General features: G+C 42.7%; 2 protein-coding genes across 2 annotated transcripts in view; one reads left to right on the top strand and one right to left on the bottom strand.

Annotated features, from left to right (window-relative positions):
- The window catches only part of LOC114550445 (NLR family CARD domain-containing protein 3-like), a 689968-nt gene that overhangs the window by 218747 nt on the left and 456221 nt on the right, over nt 1–15000 (bottom strand). The window lies entirely within an intron of this gene.
- LOC114550004 (filamin-C) overlaps nt 1–15000 on the top strand; it is a 69221-nt gene that overhangs the window by 22504 nt on the left and 31717 nt on the right. The window contains exons 4-10 of the mRNA XM_028570422.1: nt 1937–2034; nt 6851–7001; nt 7469–7587; nt 7989–8066; nt 9749–9911; nt 10405–10605; nt 12971–13084. Coding sequence (XP_028426223.1) covers nt 1937–2034; nt 6851–7001; nt 7469–7587; nt 7989–8066; nt 9749–9911; nt 10405–10605; nt 12971–13084 — 924 coding nt within the window. The remainder of the gene's footprint in view (nt 1–1936; nt 2035–6850; nt 7002–7468; nt 7588–7988; nt 8067–9748; nt 9912–10404; nt 10606–12970; nt 13085–15000) is intronic.

A 15000-nucleotide genomic window follows, 5' to 3' on the forward strand; every position in this document is an offset into this window, starting at 1 on the left:
CACAACCCCCAACCCACACACAGACACAACCCCTAACACACACAGACACAACCCCTAACCCCCAACCCACACACAGACACAACCCCTAACACACACAGACACAACAACCCCTAACCCCAAACCCACACACAGACACAACCCCTAACCCCTAACCCACACACAGACACAACCCCTAACCCCTAACACACACACAGACACAACCCCTAACCCCTAACCCACACACACACAGACACAACCCCTAACCCCCAACCCACACACAGACACAACCCCTAACCCCCAACCCACACACAGACACAACCCCTAACCCCAAACCCACACACAGACACAACCCCCTAACCCCTAACACACACAGACACAACCCCTAACCCCTAACCCACACACAGACACAACCCCCTAACCCCCCAACCCACACACAGACACAACCCCTAACACACACAGACACAACCCCCTAACCCCCAACCCACACACAGACACAACCCCCTAACCCCCCAACCCCCACACACAGACACAACCCCCTAACCCCTAACACACACAGACACAACCCCTAACCCACACACAGACACAACCCCCTAACCCCCAACCCACACACAGACACAACCCCTAACCCCCCAACCCACACACAGACACAACCCCCTAACACACACAGACACAACCCCCCAACCCACACACAGACACCCCCTAACCCCCCACCCCACACACAGACACAACCCCCTAACCCCCTAACCCACACACAGACACAACCCCTAACCTGCAAACAGCTTTTTTTTATATATATATATATATATATATATATATATATATATATATATATATATATATATATATATATATACAGTACAGGCCAAAAGTTAGGACACACCTTCTCATTCAATGTGTTTCTTTTTTATTTTTCATGACTATTTACATTGTAGATTCTCACTGAAGGCATCAAAACTATGAATGAACACATATGGAATTATGTACTTAACAAAAAGTGTGAAATAACTGAAAACATGTCTTATATTTTAGATTCTTCAAAGTAGCCACCCTTTGCTTTTTTTATTAATAAGGAAATAATTCCACTAATGAACCCTGACAAAGCACACCTGTGAAGGTAAAACCATTTCAGGTGACTACCTCATGAAGCTCATTGAGAGAACACCAAGGGTTTGCAGAGTTATCAAAAAAAGCAAAGGGTGGCTACTTTGAAGAATCTAAAATATAAGACATGTTTTCAGTTATTTCACACTTTTTTGTTAAGTACATAATTCCATATGTGTTCATTCATAGTTTTGATGCCTTCAGTGAGAATCTACAATGTAAATAGTCATGAAAATAAAAAGGAAACACATTGAATGAGAAGGTGTGTCCAAACTTTTGGCCTGTACTGTATGTCTGCGTGTCTGTCTGTGTCTGTGTATGTGTGTGTGTGTGTGTGTGAGTGTGTGTGTGTGTGTGTGTGTGTGTGTGTGTGTGTGTGTGTGTGTGTGTGTGTGTGTGTGTGTGTGTGTGTATGTGTGTGTGTGTATGTGTGTGTGTGTGTGTGTGTGTGTGTGTGTGTGTGTGTGTGTGTGTGTGTGTGTGTGTGTATGTGTGTATATGTCTGTCTGTGAGTCTGTGTGTGTGTGTGTGTGTGTGTGTGTGTGTGTGTGTGTGTGTGTGTGTGCGTGTTCAATTTTGCTGTTTTTTCTACACTTCGACGTGTCTGACAACTTTTTGTCAGTTTTTCTAACATTTCTGACGCTGACTCTTATTATATTTAACTTTTCTTTACCCATCGGGACTGCGGGCGCCCCGAGCGTTTACCCAGCAGGCCTCTCTGCCGTGGGCCCTGCAGGACTCCCACGTCTGCTTTAGTTTTGATAAGTGAAGTGTGTCGACATTAACAGGAGAGGAAATGATCTCACGTGGCAGAATTGCAGCTCACATATCACTGACGTGTCTGTGCTGCCTTCAGGTCTCTGTCCAGACTGGGAAACGTGGGATCCCAGTCAGCCGGTGGAGAACGCCAGGGAGGCCATGCAGCAGGCCGACGACTGGCTCGGAGTGCCTCAGGTAACACTCACCTGTTGCTCAACCTTTGTCTTCCATAACCTTTAACCAAGGGCCGAAGCTGAAACTCTTTAAAGCTGCATTAATTCCCAGCAGGACAATGTCACAAAAACAGCAAAAACTGCAGAAAATGCATCAAGAAAGTCCGAAAAAGTGACGAAAACGTGAAATGTGTTCACTGTCAGATGAATGTAGTGGAGTAACTAAAGTAACTAGTAACTAAAGCTGTAACAGATGAATGTAGTGGAGTAACTAAAGTAACTAGTAACTAAAGCTGTACCAGATGAATGTAGTGGAGTAACTAAAGTAACTAAAGCTGGAACAGATGAACGTAGTGGAGTAACTAAAGTAACTAGTAACTAAAGCTGGAACAGATGATGTAGTGGAGTAACTAAAGTAACTAGTAACTAAAGCTGGAACAGATGAACGTAGTGGAGTAACTAAAGTAACTAGTAACTAAAAGCTGGAACAGATGAGCGAAGCGGAGTAACTAAAGTAACTAGTAACTAAAGCTGGAACAGATGAACGTAGCGGAGTAACTAAAGTAACTAGTAACTAAAGTAACTAGTAACTAAAGCTGGAACAGATGATGTAGTGGAGTAACTAAAGTAACTAGTAACTAAAGCTGGAACAGATGAACGTAGTGGAGTAACTAAAGTAACTAGTAACTAAAGCTGGAACAGATGAATGTAGCGGAGTAACTAAAGTAACTAGTAACTAAAGCTGTAACAGATGAACGTAGCGGAGTAACTAAAGTAACTAGTAACTAAAGCTGTAACAGATGAATGTAGTGGAGTAACTAAAGTAACTAGTAACTAAAGCTGTAACAGATGAATGTAGCGGAGTAACTAAAGTAACTAGTAACTAAAGCTGTAACAGATGAATGTAGAGGAGTAACTAAAGTAACTAGTAACTAAAGCTGTAACAGATGAATGTAGTGGAGTAACTAAAGTAACTAAAGCTGGAACAGATGAATGTAGTGGAGTAACTAAAGTAACTAGTAACTAAAGCTGTAACAGATGAATGTAGCGGAGTAACTAAAGTAACTAGTAACTAAAGTAACTAGTAACTAAAGCTGGAACAGATGAATGTAGCGGAGTAACTAAAGTAACTAGTAACTAAAGCTGGAACAGATGAATGTAGCGGAGTAACTAAAGTTACTAGTAACTAAAGCTGGAACAGATGAATGTAGCGGAGTAACTAAAGTAACTAGTAACTAAAGCTGGAACAGATGAATGTAGCGGAGTAACTAAAGTAACTAGTAACTAAAGCTGGAACAGATGAATGTAGCGGAGTAACTAAAGTAACTAGTAACTAAAGCTGGAACAGATGAACGTAGTGGAGTAACTAAAGTAACTAGTAACTAAAGTAACTAGTAACTAAAGTAACTAGTAACTAAAGCTGGAACAGATGAACGTAGTGGAGTAACTAAAGTAACTAGTAACTAAAGCTGGAACAGATGAATGTAGAGGAGTAACTAAAGTAACTAGTAACTAAAGCTGTAACAGATGAATGTAGCGGAGTAACTAAAGTAACTAGTAACTAAAGCTGGAACAGATGAACGTAGTGGAGTAACTAAAGTAACTAGTAACTAAAGCTGTAACAGATGAATGTAGCGGAGTAACTAAAGTAACTAGTAACTAAAGCTGTAACAGATGAATGTAGCGGAGTAACTAAAGTAACTAGTAACTAAAGCTGTAACAGATGAATGTAGCGAAGTAGAAGTAGAAAGTAACATGAAAAGAGAAGACTCAAGTAAAGTACAAGTACCTCAACATCTGGACTGAAGTACAGTACTGGAGTAAATGTACTTAGTTACATTCCAACACTTGTTTTCAGAGGCCCTGAGCCAGATGATACTGTCTAATGATAGAGTGTGTGTGTGTGTGTGTGTGTGTGTGTGTGTGTGTGTGTGTGTGTGTGTGTGTGTGTGTGTGTGTGCGTGGGTGTGTGTGCGTGGGTGCTTTAAATGCCGATCTGGTCTATTTGCAGTCTGCACTAAATTAGCAGCAGAGTTGAGGACAAAACAAATGCTATCAGCTGATGAACGATGTGTGTGATGATTGATGAAGTGTTGGAGCAGATGTTTTTATGTTTATTGAGGTTTGGTCTATTCACGTTCTGGATTATTCCCCAAAAACTCTCCCTTTAATATCTGGTTGTTAAAGGGACAGTTACATCATCAGTATATCACAGTAGATGGCAACCTCTTCCTACACACACACGCAAACACAAACACACTCACACACACAGACACACAGACACACAGACACACACATATACACAGACATACACACACATTTTGTCGCTTTATCCAAACATTTTATTGTCTTTATTGATATTTTTGCACGTTTTTGTTGCTTTCTTTGACATCCCTGTCAGCGTGTCCCGTGATCTGCGAGGTGAAATGAGAGCTGAGATAATGGATTCAGTTCCCCGTCTTGAAGGAAAATGGAAGTACTACAAGACTATTATTTTAAGGCTACATTGACACTGCTACGTTTTGGTTCAAAAACCAAATATCTTGTGCTGTGTTTAAGCTTCCTAGTCTCTCTACTCTTTCAGAGGATCTAAACCAACATGTGGAAACCCTGCTGCCTGGGTTAGGTCTGAAGACTCAGGGTTGTGTTGTGGTCCTGGGTTAGGTCTGAAGACTCAGGGTTGTGTTGTGGTCCTGGGTTAGGTCTGAAGACTCAGGGTTGTGTTGTGGTCCTGGGTTAGGTCTGAAGACTCAGGGTTGTGTTGTGGTCCTGGGTTAGGTCTGAAGACTCCAGGGTTGTGTTGTGGTCCTGGGTTAGGTCTGAAGACTCAGGGTTGTGTTGTGGTCCTGGGTTAGGTCTGAAGACTCAGGGTTGTGTTGTGGTCCTGGGTTAGGTCTGAAGACTCAGGGTTGTGTTGTGGTCCTGGGTTGGGTCTGAAGACTCAGGGTTGTGTTGTGGTCCTGGGTTAGGTCTGAAGACTCAGGGTTGTGTTGTGGTCCTGGGTTAGGTCTGAAGACTCAGGGTTGTGTTGTGGTCCTGGGTTAGGTCTGAAGACTCAGGGTTGTGTTGTGGTCCTGGGTTAGGTCTGAAGACTCAGGGTTGTATTGTGGTCCTGGGTCAGGTCTGAAGACTCAGGGTTGTGTTGTGGTCCCGGAGGAGTATTTTGACAGTGTGTTAGTGATGCTTTTACTTCAGCGGGGGATTTAAAAAGCTCTTCCTGCTCTGCTAATGACCAGCTGTTCACCAGCTGCTGCTCTGTCAAACTCACTCCTCCATTATTTTCTTTTCTTCGTTCACTAATTCAAAATGTTCTGTTCCTCCTTTTAACTCTAATGAGCCTCTGGGAGTTTACACGCACACTCAGGCTCCATCTCCAGCAGTATGTTCTGGTTTATAAAGAAATATCTTCTGCTACGTTTCCCCCCATCGTTCCCTCTATCATTCCCCATCATTCCCCCTCTCATTCCCCAACATTCCCTATCATTCCCCTTCTCATTGCCTCTATCATTTTCCTCTCATTCCCTCTATCATTCCCCATATCTCATTAAAATATAATCATTTACTTCAGTCTCTAAAATATCTCCACGTTTTATTTCCTAAATGACTTCATTTCAGCTCCTCTGGTTTGTCTCGTTTCTGAGCCAAACACACACCAAACACACACCAAATACACACCAAACACACACACCAATCACACACCAATCACACACCAAACACACACCAAACAGACACCAAACACACACACCAAACACACACCAAACACACACCAAACACACACCAAACACACCAAACACACACCAAACACACACACCAATCACACACCAATCACACACCAAACACACACCAATCACACACCAAACACACACCAAACACACACCAAACACACACACCAATCACACACCAAACACACACCAAACACACACCAAACACACACACCAATCACACACCAAACACACACCAAATACACACCAAACACACACACCAATCACACACCAAACACACACCAAACACACACACACCAATCACACACCAAACACACACACCAATCACACACCAATCACACACCAAACACACACCAAACACACACCAAACACACACCAAACACACACCAAACACACACACCAATCACACACCAAACACACACACCAATCACACACCAAACACACACCAAACACACACCAAATACACACCAAACACACACACCAATCACACACCAAACACACAAATCACACACCAAATACACACCAAACACACACACCAATCACACACCAATCACACACCAAACACACAGTAAATACACACCAAACACACACACCAATCACACACCAATCACACACTAAACACACACCAAACACACACCAAACACACACACCAATCACACACCAATCACACACTAAACACACACCAAACACACACCAAACACACACCAAACTGCCCAAATGTCTCGGCAGAAAACCGACCAATCAGGAAACACTGACTTGTCGGATGGTTTCTGCAGCCGGCCGATTAAAAACAGACGCTTCGCTTTATTCATCACCAGACAAATTTGAGTTAATTTTGGCTGGTGTTAATTTAAAGCCCTGCATACAGGGATATAAGTATACTGCTATTAAAACATAATAAAAATATGACACACCGGTATTGGATCGGTACGAAAGTTCAGGTATCGGAATCAATATCAGGAAACAAGAAATGGTTTCGGAACGTGTCTAGTCTGAATATTATCTTTTAAGGGCAAAAAGCAGCATATTATGTGCATGTAAATGTAGTCAGTGATGTGTTTTTGGAAGAAGTTATGAGGATTATGTGCAGCTGTGAACCTCGTCGTTGTTCTCCAGGTGATCGCTCCGGAGGAGATCGTTGATCCCAACGTGGACGAGCACTCGGTGATGACCTACCTGTCTCAGTTCCCCAAATCTAAACTGAAGCCCGGCGCGCCCCTCAGGGCCAAGACGCTGCACCCCAAGAGGGCCAAAGCCTACGGACCAGGTGAGGACGTCATCGACACACACACACACACACACACACACACACACACACACACACACACACACACACACACACACAGACACACACACACACACACACACACAGACACACACACACACACACACACACACACACACACACACACACACACACACACACACACACACACACACACACACACACACACACACACACACACACACACACACACACACACACACACACATACACACACACACACACACACACACACACACACACACACACACACACAGACACACACACACACACATACAGACACACACACACACGGAGACAGACACACACACGCAGACACACAAACGCACACACACACACACACACAGACAGACACACACACACACACACACACACACACACACACACACACACACACACACTCTCAGTCCTGAGTATTTTTCCATTGGACCTCGTGTCATGTGTGCCAGGTCTTGAGCCTCGAGGGAACGTGGTCCTGAAACCTGCAGAGTTTCTGGTGGAGACGGTGGAGGCCGGACTCGGTGAAGTTCTGGTTTATGTGGAGGACCCAGAGGGACACACGGAGGAGGTGGGAACACACACACATACACACACACACGCACACACACACACACACACTCATTTTATACTCATCAGGGTTTCTGCAGGCTAGAAGTCCATTCTGTGAGCCGCTCTGATCACAATCCGTATGAAAAACCAGACAGTTCGCAGCATGCATATGTACCTGATTATTATTACTCAGTTTCACTTTTATTTCATTTTAATAAATGTCTTCACTTTGCAAGTAATTTAGTGACTCTGCATTCCGTTGTACTTGTATGTCGTGATATACAGTCGGTCTTACATTTCATTCATAATGTTGTTAAAAGGGTTTTTAATTTGAGTTGGTGAAACCTGCAGAAACCCTGATTCCTTCACACACAACAGAGTGAACCCAGCTGAAAGTGATTGTGTTTGTGTGTCCGTCAGGCTCGAGTGATCCCCAACAACGACAAGAACAGAAGCTACTCGGTGGTCTACCTGCCCAAAGTGGAGGGGCTGCATAGAGTAAGGAATCAATCTCACAGCGCAAAGAGCTACTCGCTAGCTTTCAGCGTTTTCAACTACATCTCATGGTCTTCTTTAACACTCAGAGCCCTTACTTGTCGTACACGACAAAATAAGGCATGTCTGGTTCATGATTTAATAAATTCCTAACCATAAAGAGTAGAAGCATACTGTTTCCGGCTGCTAAAAGCGTAGGCCTCCTGCACACTGGCTGCGTGGCGTGAGTGTGGCGTTTCTGTTGCGTGTCAGCTGCGTGTCAGCTGCGTGGTGTTTTCTACCTCTTTCCCCACCAGAAAGGTGTCTGACGCGGCGCTGCTGCTGCGAGCCTTGTCTGGACACATGGATGTTTTCCATAAACATAAATATATACTGATCTGATTACAGCAAAGACAACGTCGGCAGTATTGACGGCAAAATAGACTCCAGAATATTTGGTTCTGTATTGACAGGTGCAATATTTGGAAATCAATAATAATTATTATTTTTATTTATTACATTTATATCTGCATTTATATCAAAAACTCAAGACTTTCCAACATCAAAATGTCATTTATTAATATGTGTTTGTAAAAAGCAAAGACTTTGATTAGGCATCGGTTCTATTTCTAGCATGCACGCGTTTTTGAGACGTGCGTGTGCACGCTCTAACCTGTTAACATGGGAGCCCAAATAAAAACGGACACGCCACACAGCAGACACGCCCGGCAGCTGACACGCTCACGCCACGCAGCCAGTGTGCAGCCGGCCTAACACTCGCGTCTCTGCGATGATTTCCTTGGTGTCTTCATAGCCCTTACAGAAGGTTTTTTATCCAGCCTGGAACTCCGGTGTTTTTAGGGCTTTGTGCAATATACCCAAACTCTTACACCCAGGATTGATTTGACTGATTGATGTGACTTTATGTCCATAATTATCAGTGTGTGTTTGTCCAATCTGTACAGCTCTTTAGATTTGACTGGGTCAAACTAGACATGTCGTTATTATTTGATACTTTAAGAAGACTACTTAGTCTACAATCACCACTAAAGAGTCTAAATGCGTGTCCTCCCCCAGGGTTATTTTGAGCATCAAAGACTTCATTTCCTGCATTCGGATACACTTTTATGCCCCAATTTACTGTGGAAATACCTTTATTTAGCCCATGCCAAGAAGAAAAAACACAGATGACAATTCAAATTATATCAAAAGTATAATGGAACGTATGTTGTTGTGTTTCATTGGCCATTTTTAAGTGGGTATATGGAAATCGTGGAGCTTTCTTAGTGGGTATACTGCGTATACCTGCGTATCACGTAGACTACACCACTGAATTTGAGTAGTCTTTAAGACTAGAAACGTGCTCTATAAATACAGTCCATTTACATTTCTGGCAACCCTTTCAACAGAACAGATGCCTCAAAGTTACTTTCGAGATGTAATTAAACTGTACTATCAGAAGCGCTGACAGGCCTGCGTGTCAAGTCAAGGTCAATGTAACTTTATTGTCCCCGGACAGCAGACAGACATAAGGACCTAGTACCTACGGCCTTAGGGAAGTAGCTTAAACTGGCAGGACAAGGGGTGGCTAGGGTCAGCTGCAATGGATTGGGCATTCTTTGCCGCTCTGTTGGAGTAGATGTAGGAGAGAGTAGGGAAGTCGATGCCTGCAATCTTGCTACATGTCTTGCCACTTTTCCTCCCAGGTGAAGGTGCTGTTTGCTGGGCAGGACATCGACAGAAGTCCCTTCATGGTGAATGTTTCCAAGGCGATGGGCGACCCAACCAGAGTACAGGCCCGCGGGCCGGGACTGCAGCAGACGGGAAATGTTGCCAACAAACCTACATACTTTGACATTTACACTGCAGGTAATCAGAAACACAGACACACAGACTTCATCGCAGATTTAGGCACTTGCATACTAAAAGATGCAACCATAACAGATGTAGGGACTTTATATCTTTATAACGCTGCCTTTGTGTCGTCGAGATCTTTTTCTAATCAGTGATATTTTCCCAGAATTTGGTTTATTTAAATGTTTATTTGTATAGTGACATATGTAGCATAAACCTCTGACACACACCACAGCATTTATAGCCTTAGCTAATTGGCAATGCCTTTCCCTAGATGGGCGTTTAAAATACATAAAACTTAACAAACACAAACTCAAGAATATATACATACAGTAAAAATGGAAAACCCCACAACTCAACAAAAAATAAAGATACAGACTAATGCAGCACCATAAAACAGGAAGCACAAGAGCATACTTGGCTACATGACTTCTCCCTCTTCCAAAAATAAAAAAATGATCCGTCAGGATCAAGTTTGAGTCTTGTTGTTCGTCTGTCTGTTCTCCAGGGGCGGGTGCTGGAGACGTAGGCGTCATTATTGTGGATTCAAATGGTCGCAGGGATACAGTGGAGATTGTGTTGGAGAACAGAGGCGACAGTATTTTCCGCTGCACCTATGTTCCCATCCTGGAGGGCGCTCACACTGTCTACGTGACCTTTGCTGGGCAGCAGATTCCCAGAAGCCCTTTCACTGTCAACATCTCAGAGGGTAGGTTTGACACACTGGACTTTGTCACTTCCTATTCTTGTTCCCTTAAAAAGTTTACAATTCAAATGCAAGTCATAATTTTTTTATGAATTAATTTCCATGTAACATTAACCAGAATCTGACTTGGTACCTAATGTGTCTAATGCATGTACATCTCATCCGAGTCTCACATTGTTATCTGATGTCTAGATCAGTGGTTCTCAAACTTTTTTCAATGATGTACCCCATTTGAATTGTGTTTTTTGAAGCCAAGTACCCCCTGACTAGATATAGATTTACCAAACAACAGCCATGTAACTGAAAAACATTTAAATGCTAATGAAAAAGGCGACAAAAACGTTTTTTAAAATGTAAAAAGTCGGTAGAAAGAAGGAAGTAAGGCAAGAATAGGTGGAAAATAGTAACAAAAACTTAGAAAACAGTGACAAAAAGTTTTTAAAAAGCGATAAAAACCTTGAAAAGGCAGAATTGTTTTTTGAAAAAACAAACTTGGAGAAAAAATGAAGACAGTAGAAAAAAAGAAGGGAGGAAGGAAGGAAGGAAGGAAGGAAGGGAGGAAGAAAGGAAGGCAGGCAAGTACAGGTCGAAAATAGTGACAAACAGTGACAAAAACTTTTAAAAAAGTGACAAACTTCAAAAACAGCGACAAAAACGTACCCTTAACTTACTTACTCACGTACCCCCTGCAGTCCTCCAGAGTACCCCTTGGGGTACACGTACCCCCATTTGAGAAACACTGGTCTAGACTGACGGATTCAAGAAGTAAAAGCTTTTGATTTCTATAACAGTTATATCGAATCTGTAGTTCAGTCTGAGTCCAAGTCTGATAGGACAGTTGTTGCTCGCTGGGTTTTATTGGCTGAACCTGTTGGCTCTCAAGATTTTGGGCTGCAGCGTTTGGTAATATCCTTGGTGCTCCACTGGTCTTGCTGGCTTGTTTGATATGGGATCTTGTCTTATAAAACTTGGACTTGGACTTGAGACTTGTTTGTCTCAATTGTGACACACTGTCTTGACTTGGGCCTTTACTTAGGATGTGACTTGGGTGACTTTTTTTAGGATCTTATCAGACTGGACTTAGATTGGACTTCTGAATCTCTTTTTTTAGCCTTGGGACTTGATTTAGGAGATGAGTTGAGACTTGGAACTTGTTGATCTTTGACTTGACTTGATAATATGGATGGATGGACTTCGTATTACCTGTCTTTGACTTGGGATCTTGTCTGACTGGACTTGGATTTTATTGAGGACTTGACTTAACACTTGTTTGTCTCGACTGTGACACACTGCCTTGACTTGGGCCTTTACTTAGGCTGTGACTTGGAACTTGGTCTCTGTTGTTTTTTCTGGACTTTGAGCTTGTTCATGACAGCTACCTAGATTTGGTACTTGCCTGTTTCAATTTGGGCCTTGAACCTGTCTGTCTAGACTTGACTTAGAACTTGACTTGGGACTATTTTCAATTTTGGACTTGACTTGATAATATGGATAAAAGGATGTGTGGACTTTGGCGCTACCTGTCTTTGACTTGGGATCTTGTCTGACTAGATTGGACTTCAGCATCTCTCTGAAAGTAAACTTTCCAGCCTAGACTTAGGACTTGACTTGGGACTTGTCAATCTTTAACTGTTCTTGATAATATGGATGGATGGACTTTGGCAATACCTGTCCTTGACTTGGAATCTTGTTTGATTGGACTTAGATTGGACTTCAGCATCTGTCAGAAATTAAACTTTCCAGCCTTGATTTGGGACTTGATTTAGGACATGACTTGGGAATTGTCTGCCTTGACTGGCACTTGCTATCTGGATATAGGATTTGCCTGTCTCAACTTCCAACTTGACTTAAGGATTCCCAATATTGACTTAGGACTTGACTTAAGACATGGAACCTACTGTCTTTATTCAGGATTTACCTGTCTTAACTTTGGACTTGGCACTGGATTTGTCTGTCTTGAGTTGACTGAGAACTTGTAAATCTTGTGACTTGACTTATGGATTACTAATCTTGATTCAGGACTTGCCTTTCTCACCTTTTGACTTGACCCTGGACTGCTCCAGTCAGATCTAACTGGAGACTAGTCGGTCTTTGACTTGGGACTTGATTAAGGACTTGCAGTCTTGATTTAGGACATGCCTTTCTCGGATAGTGACTTTACTTCTGACTAGTCAGTGTAAACTTGAGTAAAGTGTTAGCGACTTGAGAACTCTTGACCTGCAGAACCTAACCTAGTCCCTACTCTCCCTGCTGGTCCGGTGGCCTGGCAGTCTGCGGGTCCTACCATCTACTCGTCTGGATTTCTGGAGGTCTCTGTCCCCTCTTTGCCTGTTTATAAATATATCATCACTGTTGTTCCCTCCTTTAGTTTTACAGAGCATCCCGCCTACAGGGTCTCCGGTGCAGGTTGTACCTCAGTCCGCACTCTCAGACAAGACAAGGAGAGCCCCCCCTCCAACACCACCCAAACCCAGGCGACCAAGTTAGTACAGTCTGGGGGCGGGGGTGTAACTGGAGCCTGCCTGCGCTAGCCTGGTTTCCTTCCACCTCAAAACCATCCCTGCCTCTGACCCCTCTGGACGGGGTTTACCTGCTTTACAGCATGCGCAGCACCTGCTTCCTCCTGAACAGCTTTACTGTATATTCTTCTACATATACTGAGTGAATGTGGATGTGTGGAGTCCTCTCTGGATTAATCATCAGGCCGAGTATAGTCTTGCATTTGTTGACACAATACAGTAGAGAGTGAGTTATTTAAATGAGCTGATACATGGTTACACCTCATTGGCTCTTACCAGTGTATCTCCGTGTGTACTTCGTCCACAGCAATCCCACCAATCAGTCCCAAAACCTCCCAGTTAGAGAGGAAATGATCTAAAATATTCTTTATAAAACCTCCCAGTTAGAGAGGAAATGATCTAACATATTCTTTATAAAACCTCCCAGTTAGAGAGATGATCTAACATATTCTTTATAAAACCTTCCAGTTAGAGGAAATGATCTAACATATTCTTTATAAAACCTCCCAGTTAGAGAGGAAATGACCTAAACATATTATTTGTAAATCTTTACAATCATTCCCCAAAAGAACCGAGCAGACCTGCCTTGTTGCACCATCCAAATGTTCTTTAAACTTGACATTTTCAGCGTGTAGCTCACTGGCCTCGAGGATTGTTGTTGATTCCTGAAGAGGACGGAACGCATATATATATATATATATATATATATATATATATATATATAGATAGATATATATATAGATAGATAGATATATATATATATATATATATATATATATATATATATATATATATATATATATATATATATATATATATATATATATATATATATATATATATATATATATATATATATATATCTGGGTGATCGCGGTCCAGTGCAAAATGAATGGGAGTCTATGGAGCTAGACGGCTAAATGAATGGGGGTCTATGGAGCTAGATGACTAAATGAATGGGAATCTATGGAGCTAGACAGCTAAATAAATGGGAGTCTATGGAGCTAGACGGCAAAATGAATGGGAGTCTATGGCGCTAGACGGCTAAATGAATGGGGTTCTATGGAGCTAGACGGCTAAATGAATGGGAATCTATGGCGCTAGACGGCTAAATGAATGGGAATCTATGGAGCTAGACAGCTAAATGAATGGGGGTCTATGGAGCTAGACGGCAAAATGAATGGGAGTCTATGGCGCTAGACGGCTAAATGAATGGGGTTCTATGGAGCTAGACGGCTAAATGAATGGGAATCTATGGAGCTGGACAGCTAAATGAATGGGAGTCTATGGAGCTGGACAGCTAAATGAATGGGAGTCTATGGAGCTGGACAGCTAAATGAATGGGAGTCTATGGAGCTACACAGCTAAATGAATGGGAGTCTATGGAGCTAGACAGCTAAATGAATGGGAGTCTATGGAGCTAGACGGCTAAATGAATGGGAGTCTATGGAGCTAGACGGCTAAATGAATGGGAGTCTTTGGAGCCAGACGGCTAAATGAATGGGAGTCTATGGAGCCAGACAGCTAAATGAATGGGAGTCTTTGGAGCCAGACGGCTAAATGAATGGGAGTCTATGGAGCTAGACGGCTAAATGAATGGGGTTCTATGGAGCTAGATGGCTAAATGAATGGGAGTCTATGGAGCTGGACAGCTAAATGAATGGGAGTCTATGGAGCTGGACAGCTAAATGAATGGGAGTCTATGGAGCTAGACAGCTAAATGAATGGGAGTCTATGGAGCTAGACGGCTAAATGAATGGGAGTCTTTGGAGCCAGACGGCTAAATGAATGGGAGTCTATGGAGCTAGACGGCTAAATTTGTCTCTTTGGCCTGATCTGTTGAGAAATCTCAGATTTGATTGTAGTTTTTGCAAGTTCA

The sequence above is a fragment of the Perca flavescens genome, chromosome 23 (assembly GCF_004354835.1).
Source record: "Perca flavescens isolate YP-PL-M2 chromosome 23, PFLA_1.0, whole genome shotgun sequence".
In the NCBI taxonomy this organism is placed as follows: domain Eukaryota; kingdom Metazoa; phylum Chordata; class Actinopteri; order Perciformes; family Percidae; genus Perca; species Perca flavescens.